General features: G+C 45.8%; 1 protein-coding gene across 2 annotated transcripts in view; it reads left to right on the top strand.

The window, feature by feature from the left end:
- DIABLO (diablo IAP-binding mitochondrial protein) overlaps positions 1–25,547 on the top strand; it is a 98,503-nt gene that overhangs the window by 17,569 nt on the left and 55,387 nt on the right. Inside the window, exons 2-5 of one of the 2 annotated variants that reach the window (XM_069214933.1) lie at positions 1,426–1,559; positions 2,549–2,669; positions 3,003–3,131; positions 21,520–21,630. In XM_069214933.1, the coding sequence (XP_069071034.1) occupies positions 1,510–1,559; positions 2,549–2,669; positions 3,003–3,131; positions 21,520–21,630 (411 nt within the window). In that variant the 5' untranslated portion in view covers positions 1,426–1,509. The remainder of the gene's footprint in view (positions 1–1,425; positions 1,560–2,548; positions 2,670–3,002; positions 3,132–21,519; positions 21,631–25,547) is intronic. The other variant, XM_069214932.1, reaches the window with a different exon arrangement.

Raw genomic sequence — 25,547 nt, 5'->3', positions numbered from 1 at the left:
CTCCTGGCCATGTCCTAAATTGCACCCGGACATCCTGATTGGTATAATCAGCCCCCAACTGGTCAGCCACCTCAGAACTTGGCGATACAGGCGAGGAGTCCGCAATATAACTCAGCAAGTCCAAATCACTACCCCACCACGGTCCTGCCTAGTACAACTCATTATAGTGCCAGAAGAATGTCTCACTAATGTTGCCCTGAGTGAATTTTCTGCCCTGAGGAGTCATGAACCTGGAGGATGGTATGCCTCAAGTCCTCAGCCGGAAGGAGCCATGCCAGCATCCTCCACGACTTATCCCCATTAGTGTGGGCCCTGGCCACATACACCTTGTAGTCAAAACAACAACCACCATCTCAAACAATGTCTCCCTTTCCTCCAGTAACCTATATCTCCCATTCGGGGTCCCTTCTAACTTGTGTGAAAGACAGTCATCCACCACCTTCTGATCACGAATATCGGACCGCATTTGGGATCGAGCCCCCGCCTTATTTGAGATGCAATAACCCCTAATCACCATCTTCATGGCTTCCCATTCAACTCCCATTGCCAAGGCCGAACCTGCATTGTCCAGCCAGAAATTCATGACATGCTCTCCTAATAAAATCCAAAAAGCCTGCCCGGTCTAGGTACAATTTAAGGACTGCGGGTCTCGCAGAGAAGATTATGTTGCATTAGCTATAATTGTAAATTATAATTGATACTTGTCCACATATTTATGGTATAGAAGAAATATATATTCATGAAAGTACTATTAAAAACCAGAGTTTTAAATTGACCTTTGTTCTAGGTGTGAATGAAAGAATTGTTAGTGGTTAAAATGTAATAAATATTAATAAAATAAATGAATTCAGTAATATTGTTCATATAAGCCTGTGAAAATTCGAAAACACCCCTGACAAGGCTTCATCATGTTTATGTGACTGGGTGAGAAATAGTAATCATGATGAGTTGAAGTGAAACACATTGCACCATCCATATTTATTTATATAGCAGATTTGAAGGGAATATTCCTTTTTGCAAGACTATGGTTTTTAAGGTATGTCATACAGAATATTAGAAGATGAAACTAAAGACATCTAATTACTTGTTACTAATTAAGGGCAGAAGTTTCAAATAATTAAATATACCTGTCGTATTATTACTTACACCCTAATGGAATACTGTGCAGTTTCCATTTTCATGAATCATCACACCTTTAATCTCTGCATACATTATGGCATCCAAAATTCAGGAAGATTTGATAGTCTTAAATGTATTTGTGTATTTTGTCAAATTGGAATATGGAATTCACCAAAAATAATTTGTTCTTACAAATGTCTTCAAGCCTATTGTAAATTGAGTTGTCACTTCTAAAGATCAGTAGGTAATAAATATTTTCACATGGACTAAATTGATCAAGACTTACGATGGGCTGTTTTTTGACAGAAACATGCCTTAGGTTGTAGTTTTGCTTGGAAGTCACATACGACCTGTGGACGAGACCTCGGCCCACCTATCATACTAGATAACATGATCATTCGCTACATGATTCAGTTCCTTGTCCCAGATTACCTTGTAAGGTACAACAATTTTATTTTATAACTTGCTTAGAATATAATAAAACCCAAATTAATACAGGCTAAATTAATACCTATCATTTGGGAGGGGGAATGCAACAACATATTGACTTGGAATATTCAGTAAAACTAATAAAACCTCTGAAGTGACATACAGTTACAGACTTGTATGCCCATTATTTGGCCTTGAGATGAAATAGAAAAAGTATAGTCACAATGTCAAATTTGTGGTATTGACAAATGCTCCTATGACAGTATGTCTAACTTGCCTGGACACAGCAGGTCCGATTATTAATAGGTGCTGTCAAGGATGTTTGGAATGTTAACATCCCAATCATTCTCTCAAACTTATAAATAATGAGCAACATAAATTAAATATAAAATAAGAATATTAACTGAATACTTGTAGAATCAGACGGTATGGTAGTATTTTTGTAGGTTGCTCTGATAAATGTTCATCACTGCACATGCATTTTAATGTTACATTTAACAATAGGAGGAAAATAAATGTGAACATTACAGTGTAACCAAGGATGGGGGAACAAACAAATCACTTTGTTTCATTTTTCTGTTTTGTTTCTTCCCATTTTCTCTTTCGTAATGGTAAAATATAATAGCTTACAAGATAAAATGTTCTGGTGAAATTGTACTGCAGTTCTTTCTGTTCATTGTGTAAATTATTTTAACTTTTAAATTTTAAGTTAATCTTCACTTTAATTATCATAGTCTCCTTTGCAAAAACTTTTATCTTTACATTATTTATTTTAGAATCCAAATTTTTAGAATCAGGTTTTTGTGGGAATTTTCATTTTTACATAGAATCCTCCTTACACTGACAATTGTATTCTCGGTAAAACAGTTAAAAGCAAAATTTACTGAATTGTTCCAGTAGAATGTATAAGCCCTGTAAAGAAATGCGTTGTTTAGAAACAGAAAATGAGCATTTCAGTTATTCATTTTACAATTTGACCCTTTTTTTTTTTAAATTGCAGGCAGAGTTTTCCAGTTCTGGCCGAAGTACAGAGACATTCTTTATCTGGAGTAAGGGTGCATTGGCGTAAAGTTGTGGCAGTGGGTTTTGGAACAACCCTCTGTGCTGTGCCCATTGGACAGGTATTCAAGTAGCATTTCATTATTTGTGTTGCTGCAAGCCAATGAGTGCCATTTTGTTCTCCGAATCTTGGATTAAACTGATCACTTGCTTTGACCCTATCTGCCATGAAAACATTTTAAAGCCTCTTTGCTCTATTTTGTGACATATGAAAGCTTGCACAGTTATAGAAGATACTTTTTACATCGTGACGTTCATAAAACAAATTATTAAAGTTAAACAGATAAACATATGTAGTGGTTTTCAAGTGGGTTTAAAAATGAAGATTATTATTTTTTGACTTTCTTTTCTCTTTGGCACAGAATAGTTGGCTAAGCATAATGTTTGTCTTTCAGCGTTCAGAACATTCTCTTTCCTATGAATCCTTAATGAAAAGGGCTGCTTCCTTGGTAACAGACAGCACACACACCTACCTCTCACAAACTACATATGCATTAATTGAAGCTTTAACGGAATATACCAAGGTGAGTGGTTTTATTCGACTGGGATGAAATATTTTCACTTTTGCCACCCATGCCATTGAAGTTCTTGATTAATTGGCAATCAGGGATTTGAAACTGTGGCCTGTGAAAGAAAGTTTACATTTGTAAATGAAAGTAGATAACTCAGGATTGAATAGTTTAAACTATTGCAGTCGTAGTAACATCCAGTATACTTCCCTGATATTCATGTGAATTTGAAACATCTCTGTCATTGTCTTGATAATCGATGTAAACATATTTTCCATCTTTAATTTCCTTTAAAAAACTTCAGCCACATGCTTGACATGGTTTTTGAAGTATGTGCATAAGTGAGTCTGTTTCCCCACAGCATTACTCTCGAGATATAGGATACCACCATAATTCTCTCATTTTGTTTGCTGTTATAAGTGGCATACAATGTATTGGCTCTTCATTTACTTGTTATGAGGCAGGGGGAGGGATGTATGAACATAGAGTCTGACAAGGCAAACAAACCGAGACTCTAGCTTTCTTGTTGGTGGATACCCTAACAGGAAGAAATTCAATCTGTAGCACTTATTAGGGTATGATGATTAGGCCCACCCTTTAACTGTATCCTTGTTTCCAACACTTTCCTGGGCTTCCCTTTTTGCAAATATCCAATTCTGAGAGTCAAGAAGATCATAAAGGGCTTACGTTTGGATCTTCACAACTTATGAATGACTTTCACAGTCGTTTGGTAAAATTGTTGTGTGTTGGGGCTCCTTTAGTCCGGCCTTATGGCATTATGCTTGGTAGTGACATCATGCTGGAATAACACTATGGGCCTCATTCTGAGGCTGGCGGGCGGCTCTGGCGGGAACCGCCATATGGCCGCTCCGCGGTCGAAAGACCGCGGAGGCCATTCCGGCTTTCCCGCTGGGCTGGCGGGCGACCGCCAAAAGGCCACCCGCCAGCCCAGCGGGAAACCCCCTTCCCACGAGGAAGCCGGCTCCGAATGGAGCCGGCGGAGTGGGAAGGTGCGACAGGTGCAGTTGCACCCGTCGCGAATTTCAGTGTCTGCTGAGCAGACACTGAAATTCTTTGTGGGGCCCTCTTACGGGGGCCCCTGCAGTGCCCATGCCATTGGCATGGGCACTGCAGGGGCCCCCAGGGGCCCCACGACACCCCATACCGCCATCCTGTTCCTGGCGGGAGAACCGCCAGGAACAGGATGGCGGTATGGGGTGTCAGAATCCCCATGGCGGCGCAGCAAGCTGCGCCACCATGGAGGATTCATTTGGGCAGCGGAAAACCGGCGGGAGACCCCCGGTTTTCCCTTTCTGACTGCGGCCAAACCGCCGCGGTCAGAATGCCCTGCGGGGCACCGCCAGCCTGTTGGCGGTGCTCCCGCCGACCGGTCAGAATGACCCCCTTTGTCTTGCAGTATGAGGTTTTTCTCTTAGCTGTGCCCAATTATTCCAACATGAACTGTCATTTAGATGATTATGGAAATGTAACCTTTGTAGTATAGCATTTTGTTCTAGAAAAAGGGATCTTTGCAGGGTGTTCATTGTTTAATGAGCATGGTTGTTGACAGTGGTAGCCAATGTAAGATGTCAGCTGTTAAAGGCTTCATCCATCTGTCTGTTGAATGAAACCAAAACGAGCAGTGTGATGCTGTATTCCCGTGCTGTAGCCTTAAAAAGTGCAGGGGGAGCATTGACTTGAATTGTCTCCTTTAAAATATACCTACGAGACAGCCATTTCTGTCACACTTAGTTTTGGGGTGTTGGAACAGTTTATTTTCTTTATTTATTTGAATTTGTTTATAGACTAAACTCAACCTAAATACTGTCCGAGTTCATGTTAGATAATATCAGAAGTGATATGAACTGTATACAATAGCACAATAGAATGTTAATCTAACGTAGTGCAAACTAGGCTTAGTAAATGGCAGTGTATTTCGTAAAGTTTTAAGCTAGAAAGAGAATGTCAGTGATGATAAAACAAAGACAAATATTAAACTTTACTTGGTTCTTGTTTGGGGAATGTCAGCAATTCTTGAGACCTTTCTAAACCATTGCATTAGACCCATTATTGCTATGAGAGAAAGTTTTGTGAATAATGCACATCAATTTCTAAATGTTTCTTGCTTTAACCAGGAAGCAGTTCAAAGATATCAAGATAATTGTGTTGTGATCGTACTTCCTGGAAAGCTGAACTAGTGTAGCAGTAGAATGGAGGTAGCTTTCATAGGAGTAAGTTTGAGTGTCTGGATCCCTGTTAGCAAGAACTTGCTAAGGTCTCATCTGAAAAGGGCTAGTGATTGGATTACATGTTTAAATCTTCAATCAAGAGTAAAGGTTTTATTCCATGTAGAGTTTAATTACTAGTTTAGATCATTATGCTATGTTGTTTATGTGGTATTAAAGATTAAGGTTATTATTGTCTAATTGGAAGCCTACAGTGATGGTGTGTTGGCAGTTAAGAATGTTGGCGGCACATAGACATGATTGTACTGGCATAAATCAGTCAGGAATCTCTGTTTAAGGGGTTCCAGAGACTTTCAGGTAAAGTTGAGTGTCGTCAATTTAGAAGAGGTAGAAGATGGTGAGAGTTTTATTAAGTATTTAAAAAACATTGATTTTTATGAACATGCACAAGAACACAAGACACGTGTTTACGATATTACTCGCAAGTAGAAGTAATAAGCTTAGAGTACTTGTTCAAGATTATCACAGAATACCAGCTGTAAATAATCTGGCTTCAGGGATAATGGCTGGTCTATAGACAGGACTATTATACTTACAGTCAACAAACATAGGGCAGCAGTGGGTGTTGAAGCACAGTTGGACTATGTCAATTTAACAGCACTGAAATAAATAGAACAGATACATGGGCAAGGAGAGGGGCTGAAGAATAATTTGTGTATAGCAAGAAAGAGAGAGGGGGGAATGCGTAGGGGTGTAGTGTTCTGTCTAAGAAGGGGAAGAATAAAGTCTGGGTAGTTCCATTCATTACGAGGCTCCCCTAGGATAGGTGTAATAAAGGAAGGAAGCCTTGTGGATAAAGTGGTGGTGGAGGTTCTCTTGCAAGCTCCCTAAAAATTGACATAAACTAATCCCATAGTGGGGCAGTGGGACGGTGACATTGGCCCCTTGCCACCTTTCTATGCAGCTCTGTTGCCTCTGTGGAGTGCACCACTGCTGCCCTCCAGGCCCTGCTACCGGGGGGGGGGGGTTAGTGCTTTTCCACCACATTGTCCCAGCACATTTCACCAGGACAAGAGCTAAGTCAGCCAAGCAGGCTGCTGTTTTCCTGGCATTTGTATATGTCTAGCGCGTTCACCTCCCGAGTGTCAAGGAGTGGACGGCCATGGTTGAGGCAGTAGTCAAAAGGAAGTCTTGCCAGAACTGGGTGAGCTGCAGACAGTCCCACAAAATGTGCTGGAGGTCAGCCACTGGAGCCTGGCTGATGACACATGTCCGGGGCTGTCAGAGGATTCGCAGTAGTGAGAGGTGCACTCTGTCTAGTATATATTATTGAATTAACTGCAGTTTGGCATTGCAAGAGATCTTATGTTGGTGCCCTAATGCTCTCTGCCCCTCCTTGTCACGTAGGGCCTGACCAAATTCAGTTTCCTATGTGTCGCAGAGTGTTTGCACGGGGAGGTGCATAAGTGCAATCACAGCCCTTGTAAGCCAGGTCACCAACTGTCATCCATCTCCTAGAGTTTAAAGACTGTCCACTAGGGTGTTCGTGGATGGTTCAGAGCCCTCCACCCGCCACCTCTCCCACAAACGATTATGGAGGACGCCACAATTATGGAGCTGTCTTTATTGCTCCACCAGCTCTTCAAACGAAAGGAATTGGATATTGGCAAATAAATGCCCAAGCTTCGACATACCGCTCCATCCCATGTCAGAAGATCCTGTCGAGTGAGAGTCCTAGCACCCCCAAAAAAGCCTAATAGAGTTGTTGAGGGTTCCATGTATAGATTGAAAAGATGAGGAGAGAGAATGGATCATTAAGGGAGAATCTTGTTGAAGTTTAATTAGTTTAGAGGTGGCTTTTAGAATTATGGGTTGGAAGCTTTTGTCAAGATATGAGGTGACCCAATTTAGCACAAATCCTATAAAACCTATTCTCTCTAAGAATCTTGAGAAAAGTAGGAAGGTTTACACTGTCAAACGTTGGCTGGGGAGGCAGGAGTAATTTTTGTCCAAAATCATGAAGAGAGGGATCATCAGCAATTTGAAATATAGTCGTCTCTGTGCCTCAGCCCGGGCTGCAGTGCATATAGTAGTCAAGTCAATTATTTTCATTAATAAATTCATTTAGTTGGGTTTCAGCACAAAGTTCGAGGAGTTTGCCAAAAAAGGAAGATTCAATACAGGACAGTAGTTATTTAAGTTTCCTGGCTTTGTTCAGGAGTAGTTGATGCCTTGGGAAAGGGAAGCTTTGGTGATTTTTATCTGGAAAGAAGTTGTCACTACTCATATCTTTGGAAATAGAGGTTGGTATTAGGTCTGTGAGTGAGTGGATGGTTTCAGTTTGGAGGAGGTTTTACAGAGTTCTGATTGCATGATATTTTGAATTCTTTCTAGGTGGCTGTGGATTTGAGTTTGATCCAGGAGGAAGGAGTGTTTTTTGTTAATTTGAGAGAACGTTCGATCTTTTAAATTTTTGGTCTTCAGGAAGACGGCATCATTCTCACAGTTTGTTTGAGTGGTAGTAGGACAGGGTAGTTAGTGGGGGAATATTTGAGTATCAGACTACTTCAAAGACTTTTCTATGATGATTCTAGGATGATTTCTGACAAAGTTGATATCTGATGGAATGTATGAGGCTTTGGCTTCAAAGACGAACAAAATTTTATTTTTTTCTTTCACTCCATGAATTCTTATGGTGTGTTTTTTTTTTACAGGCTGGTTTTGGTGCTATTTACATACTCCTGTTCTCAAGGTCTTACTAGGAAGATTCCGTTGTTTTGAGAACCATCTTGCTGATGGGTCCGGTTTGACTTGTTTCAGGTTTTATGGAGCCACTTCATTAAAGAATAGGCACACTTGTGTTCAGAAATTGATAAGTCATGTTTCCAGTGCCCTGCAAAGTTTGATGAGGTCAATTAAGTTGGTGTGTTTGTAGGTTGTGACTCATTGTTTAGTGTGCTTAGATTGACTTTGATTATAGTTTTGAAGGATGACTGATTAAATGGGATTAGGAGGTGGTTGGACCGATCTGCTGCTTTAGGAGGTTCGACTGTGTTCAGATAGGCTTTAGCAATTATGAGGCCCAGAATTTAGTCTCTTACAAAGGAAGGAAAGATTGAAAGTTGGGAGAGGTCATTGCTGAGGAGGAAAGCGGTCATCTGAGAGACATAAGAGTTATTCTTTACTTCCCAGTGCAGGGTGAAGTTGCTGAGGAAAATATGATTTGAGGGGAGGAACGTTTCTTTAAGATAAGGTCAAAGGAGTGATTGATTAAGGGCAGGTGGCAGTTGAGCTGGAACTTAATAGGGTTGGTATCCCCTTTTCCTATTACTGTTGAGAGGCAGTAGAAGGTAGGGAATCTATTGTATTTCTCTTTTTTTGCATCAGATTGAGTTTTTGTGAATAATTCCAACCTCACCCCCTGTTTTTCTTAGTTCTGTCAATGTGAATGATGGAACAATTGGTACCTCATGAGTAGTCCAACAGTGGTTGCAAGGATTTATAGAGCCCGGTCACTGTGAGGGAGAGGATATCTAGGTTCTCAGTGGTGAGCAAATGTGAGATTTTTCATGTTCTGCTGTTTCTCTGCAGTTGAGGAGTAGGCATTCGGGAGAGCATTAGGTGGTGGGACATTGAAGGTGCTGTTGAATGGATTTTGATGATGTTGTTCAGGTTACATTTTGTCATTGTTGGGCGCCTCCTTATTCCTGTGTCCTCAGATACTGGATATGTTGAAAGCTAGTTAGTAGCATATTTGGCAGGTTTTAGATTTTTACTCAGCTAGGGGTTTGCTGTCCTCAGGAAGGTGTGATATCAGTCTAGTTTGTCTCACTTCTTTGTTGCTTTCTGGCATTATGACCTTTTGGTGACTTCTTGGAGTGTGAGAGGTAGAACAGGCAAAGATTTCAGTTGGGTACTAGTTGACCACCACTTCATATTTATGTCAGCGTATAGCAGGCTGATTTCATGGACTATGGTTTCTATGTTAGCAAAGAGCATCTTTAAATTAGGGTGAGGAAAATGGGGGTCTCCTGCTGTTTGTTTCCTTGATGGTTGTGTTGTTGATGAACTTTGGGGAATCTGAGTTTGGGTGAACATCCACAAAGGGTACCTGGATGTCTGATTGATTTAAGTTGTAAGAAGTATCCATAAGTGATTGAGCGGTAAGAAAGTGCTGCCAGTTAACAGGGGAAGGAGGCCTAAACATGCTGTTTCACTCAAAGGCACTCCCTCTGGAGGCCTGATCTTGCTGTTCAGATCATAGGAAATCCAGCTGGAGTGCATTGGTGTCATAGCGTCTAGCACTAGATCAGTGAAGTATTGATGACCTAGCAACTTGTTGGAGCTGTGGGCTACCTCCTGTGAAGACTGATATTTCGTGAGGAGGGGTATGAGAAATTTCAAGGGGTAAGTGGAGCAGGAGGATGGCAACAGATCCTTGGGAAGGGTGGGAGTGGAGTTGTGTTTGGAGCTGTGGACAAAAACTGAACTAGCATCTAAAATGTAGGGTTGGAGCGTGTTTTTAATGCCTTTCATTCATGTATGAAAGATTGAAGATCTTTGTCCAAGACTGGAAACAAGATTTTGCAGTTGTTGTGTAATAAGATGTTGGCTTCAGTTTTGAAAGACGTTGAGGGGATTGCAGTCAGTGTCCTGCTTTAAAGTATTATTGATATGTAGGAGAAAGATATTATGGAGGTTAAAGTCGCAAGCGATAGTGGTTGTTGTTGTTGTTATTAGGCAAGCAAGATAGCCGCTTGCAGAGGGTAAATCGAAAGAAGAAAAGACTTTGGGAGCAGTGTGCTGAAATGTTTGCATAGGGGCATACACAGGTGGTGGTCTCTACCAGGGAATAGGTCATTTGATACTGTGGAGATTATATATGGAACAGAATAGTGGAACTCAATGCATCTACATCTATATACATGATTTGGGTCTAACAGGGTATGTGCTATAAATATCTTTTTAAACATATTTCTTTAGTAATATTTGAAAGCACACAATACAGTACATTGCAATATTATCATTGATGAATCTCCGTGATATAACTTCAAACACATGCTAGAAGTAGTTGTCATGATAATAATAGTACAGGTTAACATGCCGTAGAGAGACTCCAGTGATCAGAAATAGTGGTCAGTAATAGCTGTCTCGCATCAATTGAAGAGTATTACAAATATTCCCAAGAATGGAAACTTACAATCAGTACAAAGTAAGTGTAATATAAATTGAATAGAACCAAACATTATATGACACCCTCCTAACCTCCCTTCCCTTCCCTCCCCTCCTGCTTCCTTCCATGTGCTATGAATCTTACTCAGACATTTCTTTCTTTGAGTTGAAATGGGCTATGACACATAGGTAGTAAGGTTTACTAAAACATGAACCCCTATGTGAAGGATCAATTTGTACCGTTTAATGTACTCCTTTGATTGGTTGCACAAACTCTGCATATATAGAGGTAGTTCTTTTTAGTTGTACAGATTTTCCACTCTCTTTTACTGCAGAGTTCTGGACTATGTGAAACCAAACTAGTCAAGGCACATAGGGCCAGATGTATCAAAGGATTTTACCCATTCTGTGTCTAAGGGAAAAAGCTTTCGTACATATGGCCCTAAGTGATTTATTTTCAATGCTCTATGTGAGAGACAGATGGTCTGCAGAATTCAAGTCCATTTAATGAACCAAAATTAAAAGTGAACTATTGATACTGAAATCACTAGTTGGTATTTCAAAGGTGAATTGCAGTTTCTCAATCTGTGGAAACTGAATATCAAAAACACAATATAATTCGAAATGGCATTGTCGCATATTATTCTGGCTGCCCTTTTTAACAACTTCATTTAAAGTTTGTTAGTGGAGGAGACAGAAATGTCACTGAGCCAGTATAAGCATGAATTATCACGGTATTTCAATATGGGGTAGACGTGCAGAGACCTTCATCCTCAGACTGGACCACACGGGGCACTTTATTCAAACAGACACAGAATAAACTATCAGTGGCATTAATGGAAAACTCTTAGGTGGTCATTACAACCCTGGCGGTCGGTGTTAAAGCGATGGTAAGACCACCAACAGGCTGGCGGTAAAAAATGTGCAGTTACGACCGTGGCGGAATCCGCCAACAAAGACAGCCACTTTAACACTCCGACCTCCACGGTGGTACAAACAAACAGCGCGGCGGTCACCGCCAACAGACAGGCGGGAGACAATGTACCGCCCACACTATTATGACAGGCCAATCCGCCACCTTTTCCGGGGTGGATTCACCGCGGATAAAAACACGGCGGAAACAGGAATCCCGAAGGGAAAACGCTCACCTCTACACACCCCACGAGGATCGAGGATGCCATGGACCCGGAACTCCAAATTCTTCCTGCAATAGTCTTCCTGCTCCTCTACCAGGAGCACGAACGCTGGCGGCGAAGACCGCGGTGAGTACTGCACCTACGACACAGGGGAGGGGGGAAGCAAAAAACAGGGAAACACACATGCAACACCCCCACCCTCACCCAGTACAACACACACACTAATGCATATCAATACATCACAGTTACACCCCCCCAAACCCCCTCCCCCCCGGAAGAATGCAAAGATAATAGAAAATGAGTGTAACCATTGTAATATATTAAAAGCAAGTAGGCAGAAATATATATATATACACCATGTACATAATATATACCAAGCATAATAGTCCAGGTAGTGCTCTAAGAAAGTCAGTGGAACACTAGGACCACACGGTATGGGCAAGGCCCACACAAGATCCCCGACCATGACGGAGAGAACACTGCAGGGGCATCATAGAGCAACTAAACAGGCACCTCAGGGGGAGGAAAAGGGGGGCACCTCAGCCGCTTGAGTGCATGACGCCAAATCCATGAGGGGGCCACATGCCCACTGTTTCATCCTGGGGAGTGCTAAGCCACAGTCTCTTAAGTCTCTACAGTGGGTGGTTTGACCCCTGTTCAATCCTGGGGAGTGCAAAGCCACAGTCTCTCAAGTCTCTACAGTGAGTGGTTTGCCCACTGTTCAATACTGGGGAGTGCAAAGCCACAGTCTCTTAAGTCTCTACAGTGGGTGGTTTGCCCACTGTTCAAACCCGGGGAGTGCAAAGCCACAGTCTCACAAGTAGATAACAGTCTCCACTGGTTCTGGAGGGGCATGGTGCCCAGAGTGCTTCATCTTGCTAAGGACAGAGGTAGTGGATGACAGTCTCCACTGGTTCTGGAGGGGGCATGGTGCCCAGAGTGCATCATTCACCCCGTGACGGACTCAGTTGCGTCACTGCCCTTGCCGCTCATGGGCCAGCGGTGCTTGAGATGGCGGTGCCCTGTTCAGCGGCGCTTGAGATGGCGGTGCCCTGTTCAGCGGCGCTTGAGATGGCGGTGCCCTGTTCAGCAGCGCTTGAGATGGCGGTGCCCTGTTCAGCGGTGCTTGAGATGGCGGTCTCCATTGCAGGGTCTCAGCTGCTGGCGGTCCTTCATGGCCCAGCGGGGCATTTGCTGGCGGTCCTTCATGGCCCAGCGGGGCTTTTGCTGGCGGTCCTTCATGGCCCAGCGGGGCTTTTGCTGGCGGTGGCCTCCTGGGTAGCTGGGCTGGTGGTGGCGGTGGGCAGCTGGGCTGGTGGTGGCGGTGGGCAGCTGGGCTGGTGGTGGCGGTGGCCTGCTGGGCTGGTGGTGGCGGTGGCCTCCTGGGCAGCTGGGCTGGTGCTGCCGGGCCTGTCCTGGGCAGCTGGGCTTGTGCTGGAGGTGGCCTCCTGGGCAGCGGGGATGATGGTGGTCTTCTCCACCGTGCTGCTCTTCCCAGACTTGCCGGGTTTCTTGTGGCCCTTCCCCACCTTGGAAGGTGTCACAGCTGACTCCACACTCCCACCGGGACCCCTGGGAGTGGCTTTGGTGGCTGGAGTCTTCCCCCTCTCCCGCCGGGCACTGGCCAACTTATGATGCTTCACAGGTGGGGGACTGTCTGTGCTGTGGCTCAGTGCCACACTGGCTGCCCTGGTGGCCGGTGCACTCCAGATTCTGGTGACTAGAGGCACCACTGGTCCCGGAGATGCTGTGGCTGAGGTGCTAGTTCGGGACCTAGGAGACGGACAGGGTGGGGGAGGTGTGGGAAAGAGGTCAAGGGTGGACAGGAAAAGTTTTTTTGGGACACACTGGGATGTGTAGCTGGAGGGGGTTTGGGAGTGGAGGAAGAGGTGGTTATGTACGTTTGGTGACTTTGGGTGAAGGTGCATGTGCTGGAGGCTGTCATGAGGTGTGGCTGTTGGGTGGGTGTGTGCCTGCGTTTGTGTATCTTGGGAGGCGGCATCACAGACCCACTGGGAAAGGACACAGGGGACTTGTGAATGGTAGTGGGGGTGGTGACTACACGTGAGCGGGGTGTGGTGGTGGGTGTGCTGGAGAGGGACGTAGTGGCTGTAGAGGTAGTGCATGCAGTTGTGAGTGTAGACGAGACTGGGAGGGAGGAGGGAGACGAGGAGGAGGGGGACACAGTGGAGGCAGTGGATGTTGGTGTGTCTGCATGTGTGTGATGCTTGCGTGAGTGCCTGTGGGATGTGTGGTGCTTATGTTTGCCTGAGCTTCCCTTGTGTGTTGACATGTGCATGCTGGTCTGTAGGTGTGCTTGGGATAGGCTGAGGTAGAGGGGATTGGGTCTGGGTGGAGGAAGTTGGAGGGGGGAGGCTAGAGACGGGGACAGTGGCTGCCATCAGTGCTGAGGCCAGAGTCTGAAAAGCTCGCTGAAGGGCCGCCTGACCAGAATGAATGCCCTCCAGGAATGCATTAGTTTGTTGCGACTGCCTCTCTACACCCTGGAATGCATTCAAAATGGTAGACTGCACAACAGTGAGGGACCTGAGGAGGTCAATGGCCTCTTCACTGAGGGCAGCAGGGGTGACTGGGGCAGGGTCTGAGGTGCCTTGGGTGAAGGTGATGCCCACCCTCCTGGGTGAGCGGGCACGGGGCAAAGGCTGAGGGGCTGCTGGGAGGGAGGTGCTGGTTGGGGGTGTGGCGGCTCTACCTGTAGATGTGGGGGGCACAGATGTTGCCGCCACCAAAAGGGAGCACCCATCATAGGACGAGTCCGTGTCGCTGGTGTCAGCTCCTGTCCCCGCTGTGGAGCTCCCCTCGCCCTCCGTCCACTGGTGAACTCTGAGTCCGTAGTCTCGCCCTCCAGGGCTATGTGGGATGCAGCTCCCTCGTGCTCCGGTGCCACTGCTCCTCCACCTGATGATGCTAATGCACACAAGAACAGGGAGACCACAAAAAAGGGGGGGGGGCGACAGAAGAAAGACATGTTGAGTGCATGCATTACCGCTACCATTGGCGGACACAACAGACACAGAAGCCTCCGCCGTCTTCTTGCTCCAGCGGCGAATGTCCTCCCATCTTTTCCGGCAGTGGGTGCTCTGTCTGTGGTAGACCCCCAGGATCCGGACGTGCTTGGCGATGGCACGACAAATTTCTTTTTTCTTGTGGGCGCTGACCTACATGAAATGTACAGGGGAAAAAGAGAAGTTATTACCAACTGCACCGTCAAAGTGATTGGCCCCCATACCTACCCTTGCCATGTGGCACATGCATTCACCGTCTTTCATGCACGCAGCACTCTTTCACCCCCACCCCCCTTCCTTCTTACATCCAGCCCTCTCCACACAGGCATAGCCCATACAACATGCTCCCTGTGTACTTACCTGTTTGTCTGGAGGACCGTAGAGTTGCGTGTACTGGGGGAGGACTCCATCCACGAGCTTCTCCAACTCCTCCGATGTGAAGACAGGGGCCCTTTCCCCAGACACTCGAGCCATTGTCTCTTCCAGACCTAGGTCACAGCAGCACTTGCAATGTAGGTCCTCTCCTGTCGAAGATCAGGTATCGAGTGATTGAACAGAAAGAAAATGGCGGTCACGTCCGCGGCGGTGCGTACCGTCACCACCGGCGTACATCGTCATTGGCTCCTGGGACCCATAGGGTCCAATGTTAACCAATGTAGCATTGCGCTGCGGTCTTCGACCGCCTACCGTGACGGTGTACAACGCCAGCGCAGTTACCTCACATCCCATTGTCCCACTTTACAGCTCAGGCAGCCGCCATTTCTGGGGCCCACATGGCTTCATTTTCAACTGCGTCACACATACCTAGGCCTACACTCTATACACATACAGGCCATCTTTTGTGTATGAATGGTGTTCTGTGTAAACTGTGGGTACGTACCTCTGAGTTGTTTGACTCTGTGCTCGCTGTTGTCCTTCATAGGCGCACCGTCCGCTGGGACATGTGAGGAGATGGCGGCATCCTCCGGTGTACCGACCGTTGGTGGACCTGTCGACAATGGAGGAGCGACATGTGATTATCACATACAGGCTTGACCGTGCCACAATCCAGGAACTGTGTACACAGTTGGAGCCAGACCTGATGTCAGCAATCCGCCATCCCACAGGAATCCCCCCTCAAGTGCAGGTGCTGTCCGTGCTCCATTTCCTTGCAAGTGGGTCTTTTCAAACAACAATGGCCATAGCATCAGAGATGTCCCAGCCTATGTTTTCCAACGTATTGTCCAGAGTGTTGTCTGCCCTTCTGAAACACATGCAGAGCTACATCATTTTTCCTCAGATGGAGGATTTGCCTACAGTGAAAGGTGATTTCTATGCCCTGGGACACATCCCCAACATCATAGGTGCCATTGATGGGACCCATGTGGCTTTGGTCCCCCCCCCCCCCACAGGAGTGAACAGGTGTACAGAAACCGGAAGAGTTATAATTCTGTGAATGTACAGATGGTCTGTTTGGCAGACAAGTACATCTCCCATGTGAATGCCATGTTCCCTGGCTCAGTGCATGACACCTACATCCTGCGGAATAGCAGCATCCATTATGTGGTGGGTCAACTCCAGAGGCACCGTGTGTGGCTATTAGGTGAGCACCTGGAAGTAAGTCAGTGGGAATGGTTGTCTGGGTCTGGGGATATCCCTCCAGGTTAGTGCGTGTCTAACAGTTGTCCCTCGCCATTTGCAGGTGACTCTGGTTACCCCAACCTGTCATGGCTACTGACCCCAGTGAGGAATCCCAGGACAAGGGCAGAGGAACGCTACAATGAGGCTCATGGGCGAACTAGGAGGGTGATCGAGCGGACCTTCGGCCTCCTGAAGGCCAGGTTCAGGTGCCTCCATATGACAGGTGGATCCCTATTCTACTCACCAAAGAAGGTGTACCAGATCATCGTGGCCTGCTGTATGCTTCACAACTTGGCTTTGCGACGACAGGTGCCTTTTCTGCAGGAGGATGGTCAGGTGGCGGTGTTGTGGCAGCTGTGGAGCCTGTGGACAGTGAAGACGAGGAAGCAGAGGAAGAAGACATGAACAACAGGGACTCAGTGATCCAGCAATATTTCCAGTGAGACACAGGTAAGAGTACAAACCTGCCTACTACATGTACTTAAACACTACTGCCTCTCTACTGTCTGTCGTTTTCACCCAGTGTATGGTCACTGAGTTGTCACTTTCCCTTACGATTTTACAGATGTGGGTCCCACTGTGTGACATCTGCTTAGACTCCTCATGGACTAGAGCTGTGTGACATAGGTATGTTGGCATTACAATTGAAAGAGAATGTTGTCACTGTCATTGCTAATACACTATTTCGAAATCACAGACAGACTCCAGATTGTTTTGTGCTTTAAGTGTGTTTATTTAAGTGCTCAATATTGGAGGGGGTAGTGAAATGGTGAGGGGTGATGGCAGAGGAATGTCCATGGCAGAGTCCAGTCTATTAGTCTCACAGGTGCATTGCCCATATGGGCATAGGAAGTGGAGCTGGGGCAGTTCAAGTATGGACAGGGTGACAAAGTGGGACAGTAGGATGACAATCAGGGTGGTCTAATTTTTTGGCGGGGGTCTTGGCATCGTGCTCTGTCTTGTTCCTGGATCTCAGGGACCGTTTGTGGGGTGGTTCTCCCTCTGCAGGGGGTGGGGTGCTGGTGTGGTGGTCCTGTGGCGGGGCGTCCTGTCCACTAGCGCTGGCGGAGTTGGCGGGCAGTTCATCGTCCATGCTAGTGTCAGGGGCCCCTTGTAGTGCCACAGTGTGTTGAGTACTTCCTTCAGCACCCCTACGGTGGTGCCCAGGGTGGAGCTGATGGTTCTGAGTTCCTCCCTAAAGCCCATATACTGTTCCTCCTGCAGGCGCTGGGTCTCCTGAAACTTGGCCAGTACCGTTGCCATTGTCTCCTGGGAGTGGTGGTAGGCTCCCATGATGGAGGAGAGGGCCTCGTGGAAAGTGGGTTCCTTTGGCCTGTCTGCCCCCTGTCGCACAGCAGCCCTCCCAGTTCACCTGTGTTCCTGGGCCTCCGTCCCCTGGACCGTGTGCCCACTGCCACTGCCCCCACGTCCTTGTTGTTGGGGTGGTGGGTTAGCCTGGGTTCCCTGTAGTGGTGGACACACAGCTGATTGACGTGTCCTGGGGACGGAGGTATGGGCCTGCTGGGTGGGTGCTGTGATGGTGTTTCCAGAAGGGGGAAGGTCTGTGGTGGCCTGTGACTGGGTGAGGGGAACCGACTGTCCCGAGGTCCCCGATGGGCCGGGCTGGTCATCTAGATCCAGTTGGACAGAGCTGCTGTCATCACTGTGGGCCTCTTCTGTTGGTGGTGTGGACCTGTGTGGACCCTCCTGTCCGGTGATGTTGGGTAGGGGCCCTGCAGGGGTATAAAAGGATGGTTATTACATCTGTGTGTGGCATGGTGTGCAATGGGTGGGTGACCATGTACCCCAGTGCTTGCATTCCTGTGTGGGACCTTGTGTGATGATGGTTTAGGGGGTTGTATGGGTATGTGCAGTGGGCATGCTTTAGTGATGGGTGTCCATGCTTTGTTGTTGCATGCAGGGCTTGGTGTTGGGATGGGTGGTTTGTGATGTTGGGACATATGTGAGGAGTTGGGGTGCTGGAGGTGAGGGTGGGGGTATGTGCTGGCATGCAGGTAGGGTGGGGGATGGAATAATTAAGATTTGTCATACCAGAGTCCATTCTTCCACCTACTCCTGAGAGGCCCTCAGGATGCAGAATCGCCAAGACCTGCTCCTCACATGTTGCTAGTTGTGGGGGAGGAGGTGGGGGTCCGCCGCCAGTCCGCTGAACCGCCTGGTGGTGTCTTGAGACCACGGAATGCACCTTCCCCCGTAGGTCGTTCCACCTCTTTCTGATGTCCTCCCGATTTCTTGGGTGCTGTCCCACTGCGTTGACCCTGTCCACTATTCTTCGCCATAGCTCCATCTTCCTTGCTATTAAGGTGTGCTGCACCTGAGATCCGAATAGCTGTTGCTCTACACGGACAATTTCCTCCATCATGACCCTGAGCTGCTCCTCCGAGAACCTGGGGTGTTTTTGCCGTGCCATGGGGTGGTGTAGGTGATGTGTGGGGTGGAGTGTGTGGTGATAAGTGTGCAGATATATAGTGGGGTGTTGTGTGAGGTGCGTGGAAGTTCTATGGGTGATGGTGTTGTGTGCCTGTGGATTCTGTTGTTCTTGCTGGTGCTGTCTCTCTCTGGCCTTCTTTTGGAATTTTTGGTAGTAGGGGTTTGTGGGTGATGTGGGTGTGTGTTTTATATTGTATTGGTGTGTGGGAGTGGTGTGTGTATGTGTATCAGGTGTGTGTATTTCGAATTGTCCTATGTGTGTGTGTATTTTGAGCGTGGTGGTGTGTACCGCCAATGTAATACCGCGGTTGAAAGACCGCCACGTGGATTCGTGTGTCGTGATAGTGTGGGCGTATTTCTGTTGGTGTGACGGTGGAGGATTTATTTTTGCCAGTTTATCACTGACCTTTGGTGCGGCAGACTTGTGTGGGTGTCTGAATTTTGGCGGATTTCAAAATGTGGGTCATAATAGCTGTGGTGGAATTCAGCGGCTGCGGCGGTGTGTTGGCGGTCTTCTGCACGGCAGTAAGCGGCTTTTACCGCCAATGTTGTAATGAGGTCCTTAGTTTTCTAATCATTAGTTCCCAGGGAGTGAAATGAAGAAGAAGTACAGCATATGTAGGATTGTCAAATTGCTACCAGCAAATGTTCTCCAATTATAACACTATCATCTCTTTTGATGTATGTGCGAAATATACCTCATTTTTAGGTCGAGCATAGCAGTGCACAAGCGCTGCTTTTCTGATGTGTTGGTATGTATCTGGGCTTTTAACCACGCCCCCATCACGCCCATCACTACCACTCGTTCGTGGGCTTGCCCTTCAAAAATCCTTTGACATTGGTAAATGTTTGTACCTCCTTGGGGAGGTTTTGTTACTGCCTTGGCCATCGCTCCTGTTACATGGCTAATTACACTTTTGCTGAAAAGTTTAACTGCAAGCGAACTTCTTTTTCCTTTTGTGTGTCCCTTCACACTGATGTTCATATTCTGATGTTCATGGTGGCCGTGGCGCTCTGAATCGGCTCGCTTATGTGAACCTGTTTTACTTTTCATTTTCAATTTAGGCGGCAAGAAAAGTCCGGTTGGGAGTTCAAAGTGCTAATAGTTCTAACTCAAGCAAATGCGAGACCCGTTGCATTGCAAATGCTTTTTTGCTTTACATTGTCTCTTATTATTCCTGTCAACTTTTCCATTGCATAAATATTTAAAGTTTGGAGCACCACAAAGCAATAGGAGAATAAAATTGACCTCCATGTATGGGCTAAAACTAACCCCGCTGCCATGCACAGATGGGAAATAAGAATGCCGCCCAACAAAGTAAGACAATATGTGCTTTTCTCTCCCGCATGGCCCAGCAACTCCACCAATGGGCCCATGTCCAACACAGTTCCTGCTATCTGCCTTACATAAGATCCGATTTTCTGTTACAAAGAAGCCACTTGTGGGCATGTCCACCATATGTGCAGCATTGTTCTTGACTCGGCGCAACCCCTTCAAAACTCATTGGAACCATTAAGCATATCCTTCAGGCATACTACAGTCAAGTACTGTTGGGCCATTACTTTAAGTGCATTCTCCTTTTACTGGCAAAAGAAAGAGGATTTAGCTACTCATACCCAAATTGTGGACTGCATGCCATTCTCTATTTTACAGTTTAATTATTTTTCCTAGTTATTAATTTTTAAATATGTGTATGATGACTTGGGTATTTCGTAACAGTCAGTAAAGTGTAGAGATACATTTTCTAGTTTGATGTTGTGAAAAAGTTACTCAATCAGTATTTCATCCCTTACTGACTCCCTAATAATTGTATGTGAACCCGCCCAATTTAAGGTGCAGATACTGAAAAGTGTCTGCGGTTGTTAAGGGAAACTCATCACGGCAAGACAGTACGTCTTTGAGTTGGTCATTGTTAATCATGGCAGGAGGTTAGCTCATTTCCAGCGCTTAAATCGGCAGTCCATCCACTCCAGTAGAAATGGTGTTAAAGACGATAGGTGATAAAGGGGAGGGAATCCTAGTTATGTTACCCAATCTAACTGTTTGATTCCAGTGATCTAATAAGATCTGGGAAGAAGACCATACAGGAGGTTTGATCTTGTAGTGTTTGTGGCATATCCACTGGAAATACCTCACAGGTATTTTGCACATTCTAATGATGGTGTCTGCTATCCATCATTCACGTTCTGCGTAATCCTGATTGGCAGTGGCTCATACACTTTAGTATCCAGATAAATGAAATAAAAAGGTGATGAAGTTTGGACATTGTAGGGAATCAGGATTACCCAGTACCAGAGGTTGATAGATGGGATTAAACATATCAGAATGTAGGAAATAATATGCAGTGGGACCATTATCAGTAATATAGAGGGTCGTTCAAATCACAAATTCCCAGCTCCTTGCCAACTATAGGTGTAAAACTGTGCAGCACTCCTAATCGGTTATGTTCAGGCAGTTTTGCAGTAGGATTGATGCAGACTGAGTAATAGTGCTGCTATTTAAAAACGTGTAAGCTTACACTTTCTAATCTGAGAGCTAGTGTTGCTGTCTGAGGCCTGCGCTCATGTGATGGCTCCACTCACTGGAGTCTGGACTTGTAAATTCTCTGTGTCTTGCCAGACATCTTTGCTATCTCATACTTAACCTGTAATTTATGTGTATCATGAGCATGTACATTGCTGTTTGTTGTCAAAGCCTCTTAGCTGTGTCACAGCTATTTAATGCAGCCTTTACCAAAGAGCAAGACTACAACAAAATAAAATCTATTTTATTTATCAAAATGTGCTCTAAGTGTCTTGAACTGTGTTGCAGGCAGTGTATACCTTAATTTCCCTTCAGAAGAGGTTTACTTCTATGATTGACAAAATAAATGAAAAAGACCAAGATGCCATGTGGCAGATCATCGTTGGAGCCCGGGTAGAGGTATGATTTGCAATTGGAATGAAACTTTCATTGGCATGCCTTTTCTGTTATTACATTATAAACCGCTCTTGTTACTTCACCTCTGCAGTCAGCAGTGGTGCGATTTCCCAGTTTTCTATTTCCTTGCCATGTACAGCCTTGGGGGTCATGTTAAAAATATTCAACATAGTCTTTCATTTTACCCTTTCCATTGGTTTTATTTTATGTGTTACATTTGTAATGGGTTCTCCTTGTCTATTTTGGGCTGCAGTTCCTGTAGCCTAATTTTGTCCCTCCTGTAGCATTTCATTACGGTGCTGACCTTAACTTTATTGCAGGACTGGAAGCAAGAGTTATGCTTTACTCTTTAATGGTGAAGTTAGAAAACAATTAAAAACCCTCCTTCAAGTGATCAATAGCAATGCCCAGAGATCCTGGGTAAATATTTGCCCGCTCCAAAAAAACATATGAACCAGTCATCTAATCACCACAGTATTGCTAATATTTCTGTCCTTAGTAGTTAGTGTATCGGGGTCAGAGTGATGTTTGTAAGGGGCTTTTTTTTCTCTTGACTTTAAGGATGATTTTGGCCACCATGGTTGTTCAGGCGTTAGGCAGGATAGTTGACTGCTGCATTCTGAGGCTCAGTAGGCTCCGCATGAGTTCCGACTGGCAACATGCACGTGTCATGGTTTCCACTGATGGTGGATCCAACCCAGTGTATTCCTTAGAAATTCTGACCTGCACTGGAATTACTTATCGCATTTCTGATGTCCAGCAGATAGGCCCTTGCCCCAGGCATCAAGTTTTTGCCTTAGAACTGCAAGTTTCAGGGGGGCTCTGTGTATCACCCCACCTTTCTGAGCTTAGAATGCTCATGTCAGTACAGCCAAGTTCTAGTGTGAGCCACCTATTGTACCAGGCTGAGTGGGCCTCTTTGTACAAAGTTTCCCCATACTGTAGGGTAGATCCAAGCTGCTAGGGTGCACTGGGCAATGGGATGAGTTGTTGCAAAGAACATTAGCTGGAGACCTGCACCAAACATTTCATGCCAAGAGTCCGTGTTGTCCACCAAATTTAGGACAAGGATGGGAAGTACTCTTTCAGTGATGGAAAGAAGATTAGGGGGGTCATTTTGAGTTTGGCGGATGGAAAACTCAGTCCGTCAAACTCCCGACAGGGTGGCTGGTGCCTACTCGGCGACCTCCCCGCTGGAGTTAAGGGTTTCCTGCTAGAACGGAGGGCGGAAACCTAAGTTTCCACCCACTGGCCTAGCAGGGAACAGGCTACAGCATTGCCTCCGGCTCGTAATCGAACCGGCGGAAGTGCTGTAGCACGCAGGGCGCACCAGCACTCTTGGAAAGCAGACAGTGAACATTGCGATAGTGCTGGGCGGGGAGGCCCCAGCACTGCCCATGCCAAGTGCAGGGGCCCCCCTGTGGTCCCCTGCAACTGTTCTCCACCAGTATTTTCATTGCAATGTTACCGACATGAGTAGGCTGGTGAAGAACGAGATCGGAATCCCCAGGGCAGTGCTGCTTGCAGCACTGCCCTGGCATATTAGGATCTCTGCCACCGCCAGACTGCGGGGATCCAAGTTCCTGGCGAAGGTAACCAATCCCTGGCAGTCCGACCGCAAGGGTTGTTATGTAGCGGTCGGACCGCCATTGCAAGCATGGCGGTCTTAAGACTGCCACTCTTGTAATCAGGCCCTAGATGTGTTGTATGCGCATTGATTGAGCCATTCAGGGCACCTCCTTTCAGGTCCCTTGAGCCTATTTGAGGAAGAGCTGGCAGCAAGGGACCGAGGCCCGTGATGCCTCAGACTGGCAGAAAAGAATCAAGATCCCTTTGTGCACGCAGTCGCTGAGGAGGCTGCTGTCGGATAACCAAAGGTTAAGAGACTGGAAGGCCAGAGATCGTCATTCTTGTACAATGTTACTCTGCAAATAATGTAGGCTATATATTTCTATTTCATATTTACAGTGTGTACAGATCCTTCCTCAATAGCAAGCCCTTCTCTCACCCCATACACTATACCTGGGTGGAAGATGCTAGTTGGAAAGGGTGCATAAATACACTTCAGAGGAGGAGTCTGCCTTTTCTCACGATAAATGCAGAGTGGACGATATATAAAGTCCTTAATGGTGTTCATCACAGGAATATCTATACTCATTCTGAGTGGGATGGGAGTCCTTGATGAGAAAAAATGGAGCAAAGTTGGAAGGGACCATTCTGCTCAAGACCCAGAAACCAGGAAGAAAGATTAGAGGACGCTCATCCTGTATTTGATCGAGGCATTTTTTTGTTTTATGTGTAACTTTCTTTAATTATATTTTGGGATGAACCAAGCAACAAATGCCCCAAACAAACATAGGCATATGGTTGCTGTTGAACCGGGACCAAGGTTGCATAACCCCTCTCCACACTCATTCACCCCCTCAGTTTATCTTTTCATCTGTATGTTACTCTTCTGCCCTTCCAATGGTCCATGGAATTCATTGAGTGTTTTTTCATGTTATTAGAGGGACTAGCCTTTTACTGTGATCCCTACCAGGTCCCACATTTTTTTTCTGTGATTTCCGTAGATAACCCCTCATTTGGTAGGCCACTTTTTCTACATTCATAAAGTTGTTAATCCCTTTGAGCTAGTTTCCACTGAAGGTGGAATAGTATTACCCCATCGTCTCACAGTGTCCTTTCTTGCAATGGTTAGGCCAAGTGTCCACAACCCCTTTTGCTATCTATGTAGTTCAGTTTCTAAAAATGATCCTCTGTAGCTACTAACTTGGATTGGAGACTCTGTATGCATCCCAAGACCTCAGGTAGAACTTGTATGGTCCAGCACCCGCTTATCAGGTACCTTGGGCTGTCTGCTCATCCAGTTTGATAAAGTTTTGTCTTCATGGAACAGACCCTCTAGGGCATTTTATTTGTAGCAGTGTCAGATTGGCCTGTGCCACCAGCTTTCTGAGGTACGATAATGCCTCAAACCAGACCCCCTTTGTAAGGGGCACTTCCTTTAGTTCAGATTTACTTCCCACTATCCCAAGGTGTTTAATGTCAGGGTTCTGCATATGTTTGTAGTTGATCCTCCACATGCCCAGTCTGATGCCACAGACCGGGTTTGCTTTTTTGCTCAGGCATGCAGGACTCTACCTTTTTAAAAGCTTTGTCACCAGGCTGGAGTCCTATGTGATGGTGGGATAGCTGCAGTCACGTTTCATCACTGCTTGGTGATGAGGTGAATTTCCAACAATGGTTTCCTGCAAATGTACTGAATGAGAACTTGCTGCTTTTTGTTTTGGGAATCATACCCTAAAACTCTGAAAGGCCACTGCAGGGAGGTTAGAAGCAGTGTACAAAAATATTAAATAAAATTAATTTACTAACCTCACTCCAGCAGAGAAAACTCGGGACTAATATTAATGGATTACATACCTTACTTAGAGGATGTTTAAAAGTATTTGTAATTTGTGTTGTATTCTAGCCTAAGTGTGTCAAAGTAATTAATTGCACTCTGTTTCAGTAAGACTTCCAGCCTAAAAATATCGATTGAGTCCTCACCCTGGAACCCTGCAACTCTTGCCACTCTTGCCACTCGAGCTTTGTTAGTTTCCACTGGTAATTGTGATGCTTAGTAATAGTTTGTGAGGTCGGACAGGGATTTTATTTTCCCTGGCCATATGTTGTCTTACAGAGTGTAGCACCCCTTCTTTCCACAATACCCTTCCCAGCTTTGTGTATCCTGATCCACTGAAGAATTCTCAGGGTGCCAGAATGGCCGATTCTTAAAGTTGTCAGAGAATTTGATTGAGGGATAACTTTAAAGAAGGATGCTTTCATCATTAGTAACAAAGGGCCTGCCTCCAGTGTAACACGTCTACCCTGAACATATCTAGCTGTACATCTAATTTTTTAGCCATTAACTCTTCCTT

Source organism: Pleurodeles waltl, chromosome 11, assembly GCF_031143425.1.
Source record: "Pleurodeles waltl isolate 20211129_DDA chromosome 11, aPleWal1.hap1.20221129, whole genome shotgun sequence".
NCBI classification, from domain to species: Eukaryota; Metazoa; Chordata; class Amphibia; order Caudata; family Salamandridae; genus Pleurodeles; species Pleurodeles waltl.
Note: the sequence above shows the minus strand (reverse complement) of the source record. Positions and strands in the feature narration are given on the sequence as shown.